This window comes from Alosa sapidissima, chromosome 7 (assembly GCF_018492685.1).
Source record: "Alosa sapidissima isolate fAloSap1 chromosome 7, fAloSap1.pri, whole genome shotgun sequence".
Classification (NCBI taxonomy): Eukaryota; Metazoa; Chordata; class Actinopteri; order Clupeiformes; family Clupeidae; genus Alosa; species Alosa sapidissima.
Window position 1 is genome coordinate 12,686,216 of NC_055963.1, and position 19,570 is coordinate 12,705,785.

Below are 19,570 nucleotides of genomic sequence, written 5' to 3' on the forward strand. Positions count from 1 at the left end.
TGGCATTGAGCCTATTCGACGGAAAAAATATGCCTGGGACCCGGCGCTCTGCGACATTTTCAGCGTACTGGTGAGAGCAAAAAAACGTCCTCCTCGCCCGAAAAAAATCACCCGTTTTAGAAAAATCTGAATATATACTTACTATTTAAACGTTAGCGCGTATCCACAATGGTGTCGCTGGACTGCAGATGTCGAAAAGACTCGGAAGAAACTGCGGTTGTCGCCATATTGATGCTGCTATCTTTCTTCCCAATGCGTGCAGTTACCCTGCATAATTGATGACTCTCAGCAAAATACTAGGGAGTGTCGGCAAATACATGTCTTCGGATCAGTGAGAGGCATTGATTGGTATCAAAATAAAATCCAAGAAAACGGTCTGATTAATTCAATTAGGCCTACCCCTATTTCGACTACCACGCTGCTACCTGGCTGGCTAGTGCATGCTGAACGACGGGACAAGCAGAGAAGACGAAATGTGGAGTCTCCAGCAGATAATTAGCTCCAAGGCAGTGTAGCAGAATAGGTTGCCTTCAAAGAGTTAAGCTAGTCATCTAATTCGGCTTGTCTGAAGCAGTATAAACCTATGCATGTATGTCCTAAATGGTTTCTCGATTTAGGGTGCTAAAATAATTAATTTCAGATGTATTGTTTTATACAGACTTTGCTGGGTGGGGGATGGGGATGCCTGTGTGTATATGGGATGGAGGGGGGGGTGGCGGTAGGCTACATAATTACACCACTGCTGTCACTATGTCACTGCTGACATAGCCTCAGTGAATGTTCTTTATATTAGCCTACATCACAATCACCTGCAGCAACGTCACAAAGCAAATCCCGATAAAGTTTTTAAAACTGTCACTCCCACTTCTCCACTTATCTGTCAGATGGAGGGCAAAACATCAATGCTCACCATAGTCCTACTGGTTTTATTGTTAAACTTAAGACTCGGAAATGGAATTTCTGCCCAAGTTAGTAAGTTCTGCCGCCATCTATTTGGTGTTAAATTGGTTTTACATTTTAATCATACATTTTGATTAGTAAAAACTGTGATTATCATGATATTACATACACATGGAAAGACATTATCTGTAGTTAGTGCCACTTATGTAAGCTGTAAGAGTGTAAACACACTGCCTGTGTGTTCAATAGCCTACTTTTCTAAAACAAATGCAAAAATGTGACTTAACTACAGCAGGGTGTGGACAACGGCCATTGGTGGGTGCACCTGGCGGGTCACGCATTGTTGGTGGCCGGATTGCACCTGATGGGGCATGGCCTTGGCAAGTCAGCATTCAGAGAGGTTTCCGGCATTTCTGTGGTGGGAGTATTCTCAGCGCTCAATGGGTGATCACTGCAGCTCACTGTTTCGATTCTAACTTGTAAGTGCTATGTAATCACATTGCTAGATACAGTATATGGTAGTATACTAGAAAGGTTTTGAGGCACACTCACACTCATTGTTGGGTTGAAAATAGGCTAGTGGTTCCATAGATGAAGAAAGCTTAGAGAAAGAGAAAGCTTAGCATGTCTTGAAAGACCTGTGACTTCATGTCAACTAATAAGACTAGTAGACAGGAATGCACAATTGGCCCCAACATTTAGTGCCTTGTCAATGGAGACTCATACGTCAGTGTTTTATGAGACTTAGCATCCTTATTTAATTATTCTCTTATTATGATTATGTTTTCCTTCTCCTCAGAATTCGCTCGGACCTGCAGGTGATGGCTGGTGAACGTTTCCTTTTGAGAAAAGGAAAATATGCGCAGCATCGAAACATCAAACAAATGATCATTCACAAGAATTATTCTACAGCTACCAAATTTGGCAATGACGTGGCCCTTCTGCAGTTGAGCACGCCGCTTCAGTTTACGGACTATGTTCAGCCTGTGTGTACAATCAAAAATGAGACAGAGGAAAGGACCCTGAAATTCAGCGCATGCTTTATCAGTGGCTGGGGAAGCACTAGATATGAGGGTTTGTGTCATTAATTGAACAAATTAGCTATGTAAGACTAGTGGTTTGTCATCAGCACAACGACCTAAGCTTAGTATTTGAACATCACTGTCTTTCCAGGCCCCGGTGTATTCAGACTGCGTGAGGCAGAGGTGGATCTTATTCCCAGAGAGACCTGCAATCAGCTGGACTGGTATAATGGTTTCATCAGTGAAAACATGATCTGTGCTGGCTTTGAGGAGGGGAATGTTGACAGTTGCCAGGTGATGTAGTAACGGTTTCATTGGGATCTTACTTCCGTCTGAATGTACAAATTATTCAAATGCATCTGGTCATGGTGCATGGTGCTCATGATTGTTTTGTTTTGCTCCATTGAAGGGTGACAGCGGGGGTCCTTTGCAATGCTACAGTGAAGAACAGGAGAGGTTCTACCTTGTAGGAGTGACAAGCTTTGGGGATGAATGTGCACTAGCTATGAGACCTGGAGTGTATGCTCGCACCAGCAAATACACTAACTGGATGAAAAGGAAACAGGAGCGATCAGCATCTTCTGCTCTTGCATATTCCATTCTTATCCATACATCATCAGTCTTAAGTGCTCTCTGGTTGTTAATATGAGGAATAAACACATCCAATTATAAGATACTGTAAATAGATTGTTTTATCAATATTTGTGATTTTTGGCCATTTAGGACAGTATTTATAGTGAACTATATCTTTCATGACCCTTACGGAAGGGCTTCACATCCAAAAATATCTTCTACTGAGTAACTATTGTACTCCCTAAGGCCAGGTGCGCAGTATTGCGCTGTGTACCTCATTCCCTAATGGCCCAAAGAATTGCACTGATTACAAGATTAGCAGCCATGACACTAACCTGCTTTGTAAGAAGCATCCCACCTGATAAGTGCCTGCAGCCTCGAACAAGGGAACAAGGAAGTTCCAGTCGTTAACACAGGTGACAGGCAGCTAGGGTTAGATATCTCCATACCATTCACTGGTGGTGGTTACTAGTGAGGTCCCCCCATCCATGTGTTGTAAAGCGACCTTGGGTACCATGAAAGGCGCTATATAAGTCGAAGGTATTATTATTATTATTATTATTATTATTACCATGGGAATGGAAATAGGATCTATGGATCCTTGAGAGCAACTCAAGTCCTAAGATCTCAGAGGTACTATTTGTGACCTTGTCCAGCAATCTTTGTTTTTTAGCTGTTATGCAAAGATGTAAATCAGCTGTTTTTCTAATAGAGTGAACACACAAAAATCAAGGGACCTGGCGCCCTCACATTGTAACTGCTGAGGAGTGTGGGGCCCAGTGGTGAGCTCACATTTTAAACACCAAGGGACCCAGGGACCTCTTTTTTCAGACACACAAGAGAGGCTGTTAAATTCATTGTGCTGTAGGTGGTGGTGGTGGTGGTGGTGTGTGTGTGTGTGTGTGTGTGTGTGGGGTGGGGGGGGGGGGGGGGTCCTACAGTGGCCTATCAACAACCAAGACTATTTAACATTGCTCAACATCACATGTAAATTTACAGCATGACGCAGGATGGTTACCAATGTGGCACATTAAACATTAAGGGGCAGCCGTGGCCTACTGGTTAGCGCTTCGGACTTGTAACCGGAAGGTATCCACCTTCTCCACCAACTCAACAAACTATAGCAGTGAGAGATTGGCAAGTGCCCCCTGAGATGAGGAAGCTACAGAGCCTCCTGGAGTCGTGGCATTTGACACTTTGTTCAAGACCTCGATCGTCTAACACAGAAAGGCCAGCTGTTCAAATGGGGAGAGGACTGCACTGCTGAATTCGACCAGCTCTGTCTTGCCCCAGCCGATCTCCATGCTCTCCAGCTCTTCACTCACTGTGGTCTGGCTTCATCATGCAGTAGGAGCTGCTGCACCAACACTGGGAGAAACCAGATGGCCAGCACAAGATCCGGCAGCAGCTAGTGCGTGCTTGTCTATGAGCCCAGGTCATGCTGCTGTCCTATGACTTGGTAGGGACACACCGCTTTGCTGTCACAAAAACAATCTGGTATTGGAGAGCCAGATTCTACTTGCAACTGGCAAGATGTGTACACATCACATAAGAACATTATATGAATGAGCATGGCCCGATGAGACGACTCCCGTGCATCACTTCAACAATATGGGTTGGGAGCACCTATGTAGTGGATGGGTGTGGGTGTGTTGGGCGTGCTCTCCATCTCTATGTAAAGGAATCACCACATCATGATAGCCATGAAATGGCCCGAGGTGTACAGTATGTGGTCCTAGTGTAACACTTTGTTGCGCTGCACAGGTCAGCCTGGCACCTGCCTCTTCTCGAACCTGCGATCTTGCAGCATCTTGGACAGGGAGACGGTCGTGCTAGCAATGGCTAAAACCCATGAGTGATGAGTGTGTGTGGCTCATTGTAGCACCATCAACACCAACAGACCTCCGTCTAGTGTGAATATGGCAAGCTAATGTTAACACTGCTTTGTTTATATTCTGTTTAGCTGCACCTGTATTTCCCTATATCCCACTAGCAGTAGAATGTAGCCTACATTCAAGTTGACTGTGGGCAGTCTTTGCTGTGTGTGCAGAGAATGGGCATGCATTAATATCCGTCTCCTGAGTCCTAAAAGGATCTCTATCCAACCTGGCACACTTAATCACCATGAAGGCCAGATGCTGTGATTAGGTATTCAAGGTCATAGAGTCAAAAGTCAAGGTCATCCATGAAATATTGCTGTAGCACAGTTCGCACGATATGAACAAGGCAAGGGACAAGGTGTTCGGGTCCAGTAACACAGTAAATATGATTGTTTATTATTATCTGATGTGATTAAAAAGGCAAAAGACATTGTATGTGACCACATACACACCCTCTTACCTCTTCATTTAAATTGCTGCAGTCTAGGTGACATTTGTGCCCCCCTCTTCTGACCAAAAATAGCTATAAAGCTATAAAGGCCTTAAATCTGTTAAAATAAGCAAGTTGTCCAGCTGGCCTGGTCATGTCCATGGTGCATGGAGTGAGTCTGTGTGGGTGGGAAGAATGTCCTCTGGTATGCATGAGTATGATCCTGGTGTGATTGTTAAGTTTGATGTCTGTATCCCTGCAACAAAGTGCCTTGTGACTCCAAATTTACCTTGGATTTTTGGAAGAGAGCTCCTTGGGGTTATTTCCACAATCAAAATATAACAAGTCCAAAGTGTCTGCAGATATGTTTCATGTGAGCAACGTTCATGAAGATGTTGATTGATGTGCGATATGTGCATCTCTGGCTATTAATCACTATATTATTGTTATCATTATGTTTGGCCATATATTAGGAGAATGTATTGTATACCATTAGCTTACATTACATTATCTTATCTTTTTGCAGACCAACACAGGTGGCCCACAGAGCCGCTACCTCCCCACCAGTACAAAGGCACTATGTCATATAAGGCATATGACGGAATAATTACGAGCAAGTGTAGAATTACCAGAAGGCTCAGTATTCATATGCAAGTTAGCAAATATTACTCCTGGCCCTGGGGGTATTCCAAGTACGTGGTTTAGTGAGAAACCTGGGTAAATTAACTCAGAATAAGGGGTAAACCTCCTAAAAGAAGAGCTGTAAACCTTCATTTTCCTAACAAAACAATGCCATAGGGCTCTTGTTGTAGGAAGTTTATCACTTACTCTGAGTTAATTTACCCAGGTTTGTCAAACATTCTTGGAATACCCCCCTGGACTGCAAGATAGCTAGATTACTACAGTATAAATACATCTTAAAATAGATACATTGTCATCAGTTATGAAATTGTGAAGGTCAACTCTTGAGATATAAAAGGTTTGGATACATGAACTCAAGTTTGTCTTGAAGCTAAATTTTGATGGTAAAATCTGGTTAAAAAATCTAATATATTTCACAAGGCCAGCCTCTATCATATATCACTTACAAGTGTTAACTTTTCTGACAGTGGAACGATTTTGTTAAAGACAGCCAGTGACATCAGCTCTCTGGAAAAGTTCAAGCCAGCCATGCTTTTTCACTGTAGAAAAGGTATTCAGGAAGTTGCAGGCAGATATTGTTCTACTGACCTGACCTGGTGGAGTGCTATGATATCATACAAATATTTGGACTACTCCTGTGGTGACCTACTGATAGACTATATGGGCCCTGATTTGAAAGACAGCCAAATGTTCCAAAAGTTACTCTCTACATCTAATTGAACCTTGTCTTGTCTATTGTCTGCTGAACTTATTTGACTTATTTGTCTGTTTTTCAAATTAGGTACAATATGCAGTGTTGGGTCAGATTACTTTGAAATGTAATCCATTACTGAATACAGACTACTGCCAATTTCTGTAATCAGTAACGTAATCCACTGGATTAGAAAAATAATGTAATATAATCTGAGTACTTTTGGATTTCTTTAAAATAAAAGACTCGAAAATGAAATACATTAAATAAAAAATACATTGCAGTACACGCCCAGAATGCCTTCTATTGCATTATGCGATGTTGTTCTCACGTGTAGGAGCATGACCTTTTTTGTCTGTTTTAGACAAACTGGTGGAGAAATGTGTATAGAAGAGGATCTTGACTGCGTGCGTTTTTGCAAGTGTGTGTTAGCGGTCACGGTGCAAGATGGCCTGTTCACAGATCAAATACTGCCACTATCTTCTCCATTCCCTGTCCATTCACTCAAAATCACAATTTTCCAACTATTAACTGCACAGTATTATTTACTGAATGATGTAAAGCTATGTCATGTATTTAAAGACATAATCGAAATGTAATCAAGTAATCTCGACAATGTAACTATAATTTGATTACATTAGACTAGAAAAAATGTGTAATCTGGTCTGATTATAGTTACTTCATTTTTGTAATATGATTGCATAATCCAGATTACTTGTAATCAGTTACTACCCAACCCTGCCAATATCTGATAGTCCATAGAACTGTAGATTACCTGTATATTACCAAAAATACAAAATACAGAAATCTAAATTGCAGAATTGCAGCCATAACTCTACATCAGCAAAGAACATCCCTCATAAAACAACATTAGATTATGCACTACAGAAAATGACACAGAAAAGGACATTGTATTCAATACATTTATTTAAATCTATGTATTGGCATAGATCAGCTTGGCATTTAAATTAAATCTAGCATTACCCCCCACATTACAAATTGTATCTATTCGAAACAGTGATATGAAAGGGCCTCATCAACTTGCGAATGTAATTTGACTGAACAGCAGTTAACCAACCCATTGGTTTTTAGGGTTCTGATGGGCGGTGTGACTAACTGTTGGGGGTTATTAGCAGCTCTCCGTTAAAAAAGTAGGATTGGTTAGTCTTGGAACTGATATGTTTTTACACATACCTTATCACTGTTTACAAATAACTAAGTAAATGCAGATGTAAGCTGTGGTCTGTATTCTGTATTTGACTCGCCGCATCTTGAGGCAGTACAGTATAAACAGTAAGTACAGTGAGTGACAAAGGCCATCTCATAGGAGGCATTGAGTTATTGAAGATACCCTGAAATGTAAATTACAACCACAAACCCGCACTGAATGTGGTAGGGACAAAAAGATAAGAAAAAGGCTTTGTGGGACAAAATATATATGTACACAGGCTTTGTGGAACGGAAAATATATATGTACACATTTTTTTCTCATACTTTTTGTTCCCCATCTCCTAAATTAACAGAAGCAACTGCAAATACTTTTTCAAGAACACATGCAATAGTTTAGCTGATGGGGGGGAAAGTGCAAATTGTTACTTTTTTCCAACATGGACCAGGTTACTTTAACCCTAAGCGGTGATGCAGAGAATTGCTATCAAGTATGAGAGATCAGTCAAGTTTTATAGACATAAAGAGTACGTCCACTTGATTATACAGTAACATCAGTGAGACATAAACGAGAACACTAAAAATATAAAAACCAATACCTTCAGTAAAATCATCACTCTAAAATCCCTTTTCAGTATACAGTTTACATACAGCAATGCAAGATAAAACAACTAAAACCAAAAATTCCACAGGTTTGATAAGGCATGGAGTTGTCAAATAACATGTTGTTTGTATAGGGCTCCTTCTGCCACCAGTTTAAATGCATATAATTCTTGCAATACAATGCCAATATCCGGATCCGGAATAGAGGATTAATGACCAGTGACAAATGAAACTCCCCCACTGAATGAAGTTCTGAGCGCTGTACATTGCATCATGACTGGCAAAAAAAACAAAAAGAAAAAAAAGAAAAAAACAAAGCTGTGCTATATTTCACCAAGGTATGGATGCAAATCAACATGACTGGTGTGAAGACATGCAAATGATGCATGTCTGTTAACAGCTTTGTAGGACTGCCAATAGAGTACAGCCAAATGTTGCTGGTGATCTTATATCTTAGTCAATATGTATTGACCTAAAAAAAAAGAATGTAAGAATGACAATGACTCTGCCCCTAAATATGCTAAGCTGCCCCTAAGATGGAGGAACGGAGGGGCAGTTTCTTGTTTCTAAGTCCATCTTGCTGCCCTGACTGTGACAGACTACCTTGTGGAAGGTGGAAGAGATGGAGTATTTTGCACACAGTACTCTCAATCAAAACAATTGGGACAGGACACCCTTGTGTGTACTTCAGAAGAGTGCCCCCCAGTGCAGTGAGGGGAGATGTGTGGAGAATGGAGAGTGAGCGACTGATGGTGAAGGACCCTTCCAGTGTGCCCACGAACCAGGAAATGAATGTTGAAGGGGGGAAAGCACCATGGCCCCCCATCCTCACGTCTGTGCTTTTGTGCTGCTTCATTAGTTTAGTCTTTCCTCCCTGGGCTCTACGGACAGGGGGCCGTTTATTGTTTTGTTGATGTATGTTTTTCGTTTATTGTGAAGTTGCGTTACGCTGGATTTATTTTTTTGGACCGTAGGTCACAACAGCACCACAGCCAGGCCGAGGTAGTTGTCCTACCATGGCTGTCTAGTTCACATACTCAGCAGGCCGAGAGCGAGAGCGCGTCTGGGGGCAGAGGGGCAGGGAGACCCTCCCTCCTGTGTCCAAACACCCCACACCACAGACCAGGAAGCGCAAGTGAGGCCACTTGATTGTGTGTAAGTGTGTGTATGTGTGGGTGGGTGGGTGTGCACTCGTCCTCGGAAAGCAAAACGTGGACATCCTCCACCCTTTCAGAATAAGTCTGGTGCAAATATTGATGCAGGTCTGTTTTGGGGGGTGGGGGGGGGAGGGGGGGGGTGTTGGGACAGCAGGAGAGGGCTGTGGTGGTGGCTTGGCTGGGCTGCATGGGTGGTTTGGGACTCGGCAGGAGAGGGCTGTGGTGGTGGCTTGGCTGGGCTGCATGGGTGGTTTGGGACTCGGCAGGAGAGGGCTGTGGTGGTGGCTTGGCTGGGCTGCATGGGTGGTTTGGGACTCGGCAGGAGAGGGCTGTGGTGGTGGCTTGGCTGGGCTGCATGGGTGGTTTGGGACTCGGCAGGAGAGGGCTGTGGTGGTGGCTTGGCTGGGCTGCATGGGTGGTTTGGGACTCGGCAGGAGAGGGCTGTGGTGGTGGTGGTGGTGGTGATGGCTGGGCAGGAGCTTCACATGTTGTAGGCCACGTAGATGGGGTCAAGCTGGTCGGCCAGGAAGGAGTCGCGCAGGTGCATGCGCTGTTTCTCGCCGCGCGAATTGATGGGGATGACACCCGGGTCCACGATGACGACCACGCCCACGATCAGGTGGTGCTCCTCCAGCACCACGTTGGTGACCAGCGGCACCAGGTCCAGAGCCTCTTGCTCCGAGCCGGCCAGTTCGGACACCACCACCAGCAGGTTGGTCCAGGTGAACACAGCGCTAGAGACAGAGGAAGATGTGGTTAGCAGAAGGTTGCAGCTCCAGTCACACATTCCCAGCCATAACAACTGAAGGGACAGCAGTGCCTTGGTGAACAGCAATGACAATGGAGCACATAGAAGTGACATAAAGCACATCATTTAATATACAAGCATATGTACATATAAATACATGTAAACCTCATAGTCAATGCTAAATCAAGATGGGCAGCTATGTTGCTTTGTATAGAATGTTCTACAAAAAAGGAAGAAATCCAAGAGCAGAAGTCTAGGAGACAGTGAGGGGAAACTTGAGTGTGAACTGCTGCTGGGTCCATTCACCTCTCCGCAATGCTGCGATGGGCTCGGGACACGGAGGTCTCGATGTCAATGGGGTGGTAGCGCAGTCCTCTCAGCTCCAGGGTCTCGTCCAGGGAGCCCACCACAAACAGAGCATCATGGCGATCTGAAGATTGCAAGAGACCATGTCATGTTAAAGTAATTCAGATATTTCAGGTGAAATAACTCCTGGCGATGTGAAACACTGTTCACTGAAACACTGTACTGTTGGGGGCAGCCGTGGCCTACTGGTTAGCACTTCGGACTTGTAACCGGAGGGTTGCCGGTTCGAACCCCGACCAGTAGGCACGGCTGAAGTACCCTTGAGCAAGGCACCTAACCCCTCACTGCTCCCCGACCGCCGCTGTTGATGCAGGCAGCTCACTGCGCCGGGATTAGTGTGTGCTTCACCTCACTGTGTGTACACTGTGTGCTGTGTGTGTTTCACTAATTCACGGATTGGGATAAATGCAGAGACCAAATTTCCCTCACGGGATCAAAAGAGTATATACACTTATACTTATACAAAGTTCAAATCATTTCAACTTTTTGAGGTGACAGGTGATGAACAAATCACTGTATATGTGGATGGATTCCACGCAGGAAGCCATGTTGCTCATTTCTAACTATGCAAACAACACCCTCTGGTGGTGAGGAGTGGTGACACAGACCTCCACTGGCGTCCAGCAGCTCGGTCCTCCTGACGAAGCCCAGGTAGCCGGTGCGTGCCCACAGGGTGTGCGTCTCCCCGAAGCTGAGCCGCGTGTTGAAGTGGTCAGCCTGCAGGCTCTCCTCTCCATAGATGGTGTAGTAACCACTGGCACTGTGGGGGCTACTCACCCAGATCTGAGAGAGAGAGAGAAAACAGACAAAGCCATGAGACTGACAGAGCTGATGATGCAGAACTAAATAGTGAGAGGGGTGTTTTAGGGTTTTAAGTGCTTTAGAAGCCTGGGAAATGGCATGCTGTACAGCAGCTGAAGCTACAGCTAAAGCTACAGCTAAAGCTGTGTTTTAGCATGGCATGGTTTATCAGTGATCATCCTTTAGTGGCCTTACCTCCCCAAGATGGGAGTCGCCCAGGGGCCCCCTGGTTTCTGGATTCACAATTATCACCCGCACTCCAGGAAGGATCTGCGGGGAGATGGAGAGTATGGATACAAGTGCACAATTCAAATTGCAATTCTGCTTCCTGTTTGCTACCTCAATTGAAATGCAAGTGAAATTCAAGAATTGAATTGGAATTGGAATTTAAGAGCCAGTTTCAATTCAATTCTGGAATTTTGCACAAGCCTGAAGTGTATGTACACACACACACACAAACACACACACACACACATACAGAGTAGTACAGAGTGGGTAAGATGGTAAGGTAAGAGGATTATATTAAGCATATGATCAGAGTCTAACAACATCACTGTCGGATCCAAACTGAATAGGCTCACTCACTGTGCCTGACTCCATGAGGGGCAGACTCTGAGGAGCTCCTTTCTCCACCAGTCTCACCCTGCACACACACACACACACACACACACACAGAAAGAGAGAAAGCGAGAGAGAGCGAGAGAGAGAGCGAGAGCGAGAGAGAGAGCGAGAGAGAGAGAGCGAGAGAGAGAGCGAGAGAGAGAGCGAGAGAGAGAGAGCGAGAGAGAGAGCGAGAGAGAGAGCGAGAGAGAGAGAGCGAGAGAGAGAAAGAGACAGATTCCACATTAGAACATAATAATTACACAATCCCTGCCATTCAGAGCTGGAATGCAGAATAGAGCTGATCCAAAATGTCCGACACAAAATAGATCATTTCTGGACACCAGACTGCTTCTTGCTGTAACACTACTTAACACTCTCTTAATGTGACACATCTGCCATCTCCAGTTAAAGAGCTGAGTGTGAATGCAGTGGGGAGAGGTTCTCACCTGTCGTGTCGGAGAGACTTCATGTCCACATAGACTGTGGAAGGGTCAGGTCCTGCTGTTCCCTGCAGCACAGAAACAAAGGACATTTAACAGCATGACCACAGAGGCCCCCCTCGTACAGTACATACCTGTTAATGTCAGCAGACACTATTGTCACGTGCGTGCGTGTGAATGACTGACCTGCAGGCAGATTGCCAGGTTCACCCTGGAGCCGAAGGCAGTGCTGACGGCCCGCGGGGAGAGGCCCAGGTCCTTGAAGAGTTTGGAGAAGGACTGGGAGAGGGCCAGGCGGGGACGCTCCTCGGCCACCACCACACAGCTCCGCACACACGACAGATTTACGCCCCGTGCCTGCATGCACGCACACACACACGACATTCCAACACATTAGTGACCATCCACACTCCTCCTCATGTTGCTTTTGATTCACTTAACTGGCCATGAGCAGCACTTTTAAAAGCACATTACAAAATGGCGAATGGCCTGCATTCGCGACGTCTCTGCTTACAGTTGACGGGAAAAACCCAATAAATTAATGTGGCTTGCATGACAACAGTGATTGTGGGCATGTGGAAGCCCCTCACCCTCAGTGTCTATTAAATATATATCTGTGTATTGGAGATATCCACTGACCTGTGTTTTTGATGGAGATATACTATAGTATGCATGTCTGAGTGTGTGATGAGGTCTTCTATAGTATGCATGTCTGAGTCTGCATGTCTGAGTGTGTGATGAGGTCTTCCATAGTATGCATGTCTGAGTACGTGCTTGTGTGCATGGTGATCTTCCTCACCTTCAGGATCTCTGTCTGGGTGCCCAGGCCTTTGGTGCACAGCTCCATGACGGAGTAGGAGCAGAAGGTGTCTCGGATCTTGTACTGACTGAGCGTGCTGAGCCACAGAGCCAGAGAGCTCTCCAGCTCCATCGGGGGGATCAGGATAGACTGATGACCTGAGTACACACTGCACGCACACGCACACACACACACACACACAAAAGGGGAAGAATAAATGTATCCAGTTTTGTAGGGTAATAATACATACTTGGCATCTTGTCTTCATGCTATGGAGAAACTGATAGCCTAACATGAGCTGCATGTATGAAACTCAATCAGAGCGCAGCAAGGGAACGCCATGATAAGACAATGCCAGCTATGAGAATGTCCATGTATGAGAGCGTGCGTGCGTCTCACCTGGACAGACACCACAGCACAAAGCCAAGGCCACAGTAGGGGTCCAGGCAGATGGCGACTTGTCGCGAGGAGTACAGCTCACACTGGAGCTTTATGGAGCGGCACAGAGCACTCACAGCAGCATGGGAGATCTGATGGAACACACACACACACACACACACACACACACACACACACACACACACACACACACACACACACACACACACACACACAGTACTGTTATCATTCTGTTCACCATCATCATGCTGAGTATCAGCAGCATGACCCCTCTGTGCTCTGTGTCTGCTAACACAGAATGACACTGAAAACCCTTGAGCAGCCTACAAAAGGCTGTGGAGTAAACAGGTGACATCAACACTAACTAGAACACTTCCTCAATGTGCTGCATCACGTGTTAAACGAATGTCCAGGATATGGATGAGAACTGTGATGAGAACATCCATTAGGCAGACACAAACGACTAACAATGACCTTTACTGTCCGCTCAGTCCTGTGGCTGCCAGTGGTAACTCACCTTGACCCCAGTGAGCATGCCGGTGGTGGACACACTGAAGTCCAGGTAGGCCAGCATCTCCGGGGTGGGGGGCTTGTAGAGCTGAGGAGGCCGTTTCCTGGGCAGATCATCTGAGAGGACAGAGGACACACAGGGACAGAGCTGAGCCATGCTGCACGTGTGTGTGTGTGTGTGTGTGTGTGTGTGTGTGTGTGTGTGGGGGGAGGGGGGGGTTGTGCGTAAGTGTCTGTACAGTACTGTGCAAAAGTCTTAGGCACCTTACATGTTTTGCTTCAGTAATGCCATAAGGACCATATTGTTTATTTCTCACTCTTAATTAGAATATGTTTAAATACACATCAAATGTAGTTTTTGTTCTGATACCAGTCCAATTTCAGTCTCAAGATGCCACTGGATTTGCTGTGGATCCAGCTACGATGTGGGTCTGGAGATCAGCTGCTGGCTTGACCGTGGCTCACCCTAAAACTGACGCTGCCGTGTCAAGAGCATTTTGGCACAAAGTGGAGGAGCCACCCGTAACATACTGTACATCTCCAGTGACCCTCTTCAGTAATGCAGTGTCAGCTTGCCTCATCAAGGCTCTTTGAATAGAAATCTTTGGCCATGCTTTTTCCACTTTTCAATGACATCTTTGATCTGCCAAAGTGCCGTCGTCTCATTCACACTTGTGATACTATGGTGTCAGAGCCAGAATCAGTACCAGTACCAACCGGTTTCAGCTTCCCCCTTGCGACATTGGTCATTATAACAGTGCGAAAACATTTCTTTGTGTTATTTTACATTCGGTCTTCTGGTTGAATTCTAGTGAAGACAATGCAAAATAAGCATATATAGTCATCATAACATAGCTAAAACACCAAATTAATAATAAAATACTTTTGCACAGAGCTGCTCTATGCGGATGCCAGTGTGAGTGTTCATGCGTGTGGTGGATGTGACGACTCATTTGTGAAGTCACAGAGAGGCCCTGTCAAAGACTGTGAGTGTCTTGGTGTGCATAGTCATACCAGTACACATTTGTTTAGCACTTTGTCATAGCTATTTCCCTGCACCCTGACAGGCCTGTTGGTTGTGGGATTCCGGTTCACCATCTCTCCGAGTGTATGCCGTACCTGTAAACCCTCCCGTTTTTTCCAGGTTTCTCACATATTTTAACTTTTTCCCCGCTGTCTTCCGTTTTAATTTTTTCCCGTAAAATATCCCATATTTTAATACTCTCATAACATTTAAGTAACTCGTTAAGTTAGTGCAGCAGTTTTGTAGTCTGAATTCTTGCTGTTAGTGTATTTTGCATTTGAGAAACCCAGGAAATCTCCCCTATTCTCAGTGCACAATGTTGACAGCTATGGTGTATGCATTTGAAATTGAATATTTAGCCACATTTTTCTTCTGTTAATTAACTCGATCAACAATAATTGTGATGGCCTGTCTGTTTACGGCACTATCTATGAAGGTACATAATGAAATTTATAAACAATGTGCCCAGTATGTTTACACTGTCTTTGACAGATGGCCAGACAGGTAGATCACCTGTGAGGTGGGGCCAGGCTCTGCCCCCTCACCTGTGTCTATGATGGTGGGCCACGTCTTGATGTTGACACTGGCGGCAGCTTCTTTGGACCTGAGGATCTTCATGAGGAGTTGAGTGGTGAGGATGCAGGCAGCTTTACTGACCTACAGCAACACAAAGGAGCACAGAGGGGCATAGAGGGAACAGGCCGTCAAGAGCTGTGGAGCTCTGGCAACAGTCAACATCACATGCACACACACACGCAGGCTTGCATGACCAGGTTCATGTGAGCTTTAGAGCGCTGTCTCAACTGGCTAGACCACTACTAAAATGTAAGCGTTTTTGTGGATACACTTTTATTCAGTGTACACCATATACCAGGTAAAGTAGGTCATGCTGTGTTGAGATCAAATCCAGCAGCATTTTTACCAAGTCAATGACTAACATAGACTATCAGTTCACATAGGCAAACATTTGCGAACGTTTGCAAACAGTTTTCCGTTTGCCTTGAGTTTTCGGCGAACGTTTGTGAACAGAAGAAACAGTCTGAGGAGGTAGTTCTTCGCAAACATACAGTGGAACTGGACATGAGCTTGATGAAAGTAACAATGCAATTAGAGTTACAATGGAATGTTAACACAAAATCGTTCAAATTTAACTCTTTAAAGAAAACATGTTCACCACTAACGTTCGCCACCGTTTGCCGAATTTGAACGCACCTCAGGTTCAGGTTTCAGATTAGTCAATAGAGGAGCTGCAAGTTGATTTCTTAAACCCTATTGGCCGACTACGGTGGAGTCTGACAGACAGTACTTACGTCTATGATCATGCGGACAGTGGGCAGAGTGGCAGCCAGGTTCTGCGGGTGAGGCGGCCGAACCGTCACCGGGACACAGCCCGCATACAGGCAGCCATAGAAGGAGGAGATCAGGTCAATACCTGCAGACAGGGACAGAGCGCATGAACACCCATAGGGCAGTCAAAAACACAACGAGCACACAAGATCTTCAGTGGTATTTGTCCTGTCACAGCACATTTGTAACTGTGCCCTGAATTTGTTTTTTCTGTTCATTTTGGGTCTGCTACTCAGTGTCAACGTGTGCAGAAGTATGCATGCAAAGATTTTTGTGTCAAATGTACAAAACGTTTTCCCCCAATACTATTACCGGTAATGTGACTTAATATTTGGTTTTAAAAATGAATTGATTATTTTTAGCATTATTGTTAATGCATGGGTGTAGTAGATGTCAATGAGCTATGCCTGCTGTTATTGAAGCTACGAAAGAAGCTAAGTATCAAGGAGACCTACAGTAATTGAAAGGTTTACAGACATCAGAGAACAAATATGCCAGCAGCAATATCTGATAGTTGTGAATAGATGCTTCCCATTTGTTAAAAGTGTGAGGGGAGGCGTGTGTGCATACCAGGAGGATAGAGTAGCACCACATTGTCTCCTGTATTGATGCCTCCTCGCTCCATCAGTGCTGTGGCCACCTTCTCTGCCCGTTTGTGAAGCTGCAAACATGAGGCTGTGCTCACTGGCACCCCCTGGAGGAGAGGAGGAGTTACTACAATTAGTACAGAACTTCTGCTAACCTCTTAAACAGACACAACATTACCACAAGTGCCAAGAAAACGGTCTGGCCATTATGAGGTGACTGAGATTACAGCAGGAAGCTGGAGTGAGAACAACCTGTGCACTTGTGCACCAGGGATCTGAAAGCCTGTTTCTGGATTTAATAAGCAAAGCATTTTGCACTCAAAATAGACTACAGACTGAGGTCTATGTAATAGGCTTTAACCTGTAGGTGTCTCACTGTACCTTGGTATTGAGCAGCACATAAAGGACATGGTCTGGGTCAGTCTGAGCTCTCCACTGCAAGGCTTCCGACAAGAACTGGTGCTGTAAAAAAAGGCAAGAAACTCAATTAGTGTCAATCCATCCATACATCAACCTCACCTACCTTCAGACAGCCATGGAAGGACACATAGGATTTGAAAGGACATCATAAGGGCTTGCTTGCTGCCTAACATAGCCACTGTGAACACTAGCAGCATTAGAAGCAGACACAGTGTCAGCGAGGTCTGGGTCACTAAGCCAGCGCCAGACTCTAGACTAGCAGGCTGTAGATTCCAGTGAAGAGAAGAAAGGCTGGGCACAGTGTGGTCGGGGGGGTAGCAGTCCACACAGAAGCAGGAGAGCTGGCATGGGAGACAGGCCTGTGCTGTCCGCTTCAACTAACAAAGACACACGCAGTCACACACACTCACACACACAAACACACACAGACACACTCAAAGGCTCTGAAGCGAAGCAAAGGGTGCATGCAGAGGGTTGGCATTGCTCACCAAACCATGCAGCGTCTAAGGATGTGTGTGAGTGTGTGTGTGCTTACTAGCACGCATGTGTGCGCGCGACTGTATGCTGGTGACACGTGGCCTAACAATCTTTATCAAACTGAATTTTATACAAGAGTAAGCACCCAGCCCTTCAGCCTCTGGGATACACAGACATACACACACACACACACACACACTCTCACTCTCTCTCTCTCTCGCTCACACACACGCGCACACACACACACACACATACACACACACACACACACACACACACACTAAAGAGGCAAATGTCGTTCATGCTTCATTTAAGATCCAAACTACTGCAGTCAAAGGTATTTGAGTCAAGTTAATTTTTAACAGCAAGGACAACTTGTCGTACATCTTATAGTGAGAGGGCTAAAAATAACTGCAGGCGATATTTTTTTCTTCCCATAAATATTTTAAATCAAATTACCACTGAAAATTCTTCCTCAATATACTGCAATTACATAAATGAATGGGTACACCCTCAGTGCCTAAGAAATCCAACCCAACTGTGACATTCATTAAAATCTTTTGAAGTATTATTGATCCTTCTTGTGTGTGATTTAATTTTGACTGGTCTCCTTGGGCAATACTGCATTGGGCAGATATATGGTTCAACAGAAAATAATATGATAGACAATTTAAAGAGCTGATCTTGACAGCTTACTTCTTGAGTGATGAGCACCTTCAAAACCAGTTTGATAACTTGTCTAAAATACTATGGGCTAGGACCTTTGCAACTTGAATGAGCTGATGGTGGTGAATGAGCTAGATTCTAGAATTAAGACAATGCTGTCTGATGTGTTTCAGCGCCTTCCCCCTCCCTATAGCACATGGGCCACTCCGTTTGCCGCTGTGACCTCCGAGGACGAGCTCGGCTGGTGGGAATGAGCGTGCGGCTGTGCAGTCCTGCACACACATCTGACAGACACCAGCACAGCAAACAGACACAGATAAACCACCACTCAAACAGGGAGAGGGAGGAGGACTCAGTCCTCAGACCAGCCAGTCAGACATCAGTCTTACCATCATGGTGGGCCACATACTGAGCTACATCCCCATGTGGACCAGGGGGTAGGGACAGAACAGAAACACACGCTTAGAGGAGAAAGAGAGACACAGAACAGTCCACCACCCACCCTTAACTCCTCATTCACTCTTCCCGCCCTTTTCAACACAGTTTATTAGCAGATAGCAAACAGCAGATAGAGAGAGCAGATGTTAGCTAACTAGCTAGCTCATTCACTCCTAGCATTCATAATCATGGTGCCCCACTTGCAGACATCCCAAGTCTCCTGGAAGTTCCGGGAGTCTCCCGCATATTGATAGCGGCTCCCTGACGCCCGCAAATTAGATAAAATCTCCCGGAATCTAGAGTGAGCGATCAAGAGCGCGCATGCGAGACCACGTGTGCATCTGAGTGTAGCGCGCACATGAGGGGAGAGAGAGAGAGAGGTGGTGCGTGTGTGTCTGAGCGCATCAAAGACAGAGAGCATCCTGATTGGCATGTTTCGCTAAATCAACCAATCAGTTTTCAGTGTAGACGGGCTTTTATGTCTTTTCTCCCGAACTTAATTAATCAGTTCAGTAGAAACAGGAGCGTCATGGTAGAGTCAGTGCCTCAAAAAAAGGAAAATGTAAGACCCATTTCAAAGTGTAGGCTACCCTTGTCTCATAAGAGTCGTGATGCCTCCCTGAAATGACTTTTTGCAAGTTGGGATGTCTGCACTTGAGTTAAACCCAACTGCCTGTGCTCTTGCATCAATATGTGAGGTTGAAGGGATATGAAGTCAGTTCTTTAAAGCAGATGGATAAAGACAGCATGTAGCTAACCAGATAGCACGCTAGTTCATTCACTCCTAGCATTCACATTCACAGTGACCTCCTTGAGTTGCATCAAGCTGGCTGTGCCCTCTGCATCAGCTCGTGAGACTGAAGGGAGATGCCACTCTCTT

General features: G+C 45.2%; 3 protein-coding genes across 10 annotated transcripts in view; 1 reads left to right on the forward strand and 2 right to left on the reverse strand.

The window, feature by feature from the left end:
- scn8aa (sodium channel, voltage gated, type VIII, alpha subunit a) overlaps window positions 1–686 on the reverse strand; it is a 55,565-nt gene extending 54,879 nt beyond the window's left edge. For 7 of the 8 annotated variants that reach the window (XM_042097557.1, XM_042097554.1, XM_042097550.1 and 4 more), the window contains exon 1: window positions 143–686. The gene's annotated coding sequence lies outside the window, so the exon portion shown is untranslated. The remainder of the gene's footprint in view (window positions 1–142) is intronic. The other variant, XM_042097559.1, reaches the window with a different exon arrangement.
- Window positions 687–848: 162 nt separating this feature from the next.
- LOC121713520 (acrosin) lies at window positions 849–2,594 on the forward strand. Its single transcript, XM_042098182.1, has 5 exons — window positions 849–972; window positions 1,193–1,379; window positions 1,700–1,974; window positions 2,074–2,216; window positions 2,332–2,594. Exons 1-5 carry the CDS (start codon window positions 885–887, stop codon window positions 2,569–2,571), a joined length of 933 nt encoding a protein of 310 aa, XP_041954116.1. The 5' UTR covers window positions 849–884; the 3' UTR covers window positions 2,572–2,594.
- Window positions 2,595–7,047: 4,453 nt separating this feature from the next.
- Window positions 7,048–19,570, reverse strand: part of dip2ba (disco-interacting protein 2 homolog Ba) — a 51,171-nt gene continuing 38,648 nt past the window's right edge. The window contains 14 exon segments of the mRNA XM_042097791.1: window positions 7,048–9,799; window positions 10,120–10,243; window positions 10,788–10,962; window positions 11,176–11,250; window positions 11,566–11,623; window positions 12,030–12,091; window positions 12,210–12,380; window positions 12,823–12,991; window positions 13,222–13,352; window positions 13,739–13,848; window positions 15,301–15,412; window positions 16,066–16,187; window positions 16,673–16,796; window positions 17,071–17,151. Coding sequence (XP_041953725.1) covers window positions 9,547–9,799; window positions 10,120–10,243; window positions 10,788–10,962; window positions 11,176–11,250; window positions 11,566–11,623; window positions 12,030–12,091; window positions 12,210–12,380; window positions 12,823–12,991; window positions 13,222–13,352; window positions 13,739–13,848; window positions 15,301–15,412; window positions 16,066–16,187; window positions 16,673–16,796; window positions 17,071–17,151 — 1,767 coding nt within the window. The 3' untranslated portion in view covers window positions 7,048–9,546.

Coding starts and splice junctions, on each gene's coding strand:
- LOC121713520 (XM_042098182.1), top strand. CDS start 885: ATGGAGGGCAAAACATCAATGCTCACCATAGTCCTACTGGTTTTATTG. Junction 973..1,192: donor TGGAATTTCTGCCCAAGTTA/GTAAGTTCTGCC, acceptor ACTTAACTACAG/CAGGGTGTGGACAACGGCCA. Junction 2,217..2,331: donor GGAATGTTGACAGTTGCCAG/GTGATGTAGTAA, acceptor GCTCCATTGAAG/GGTGACAGCGGGGGTCCTTT.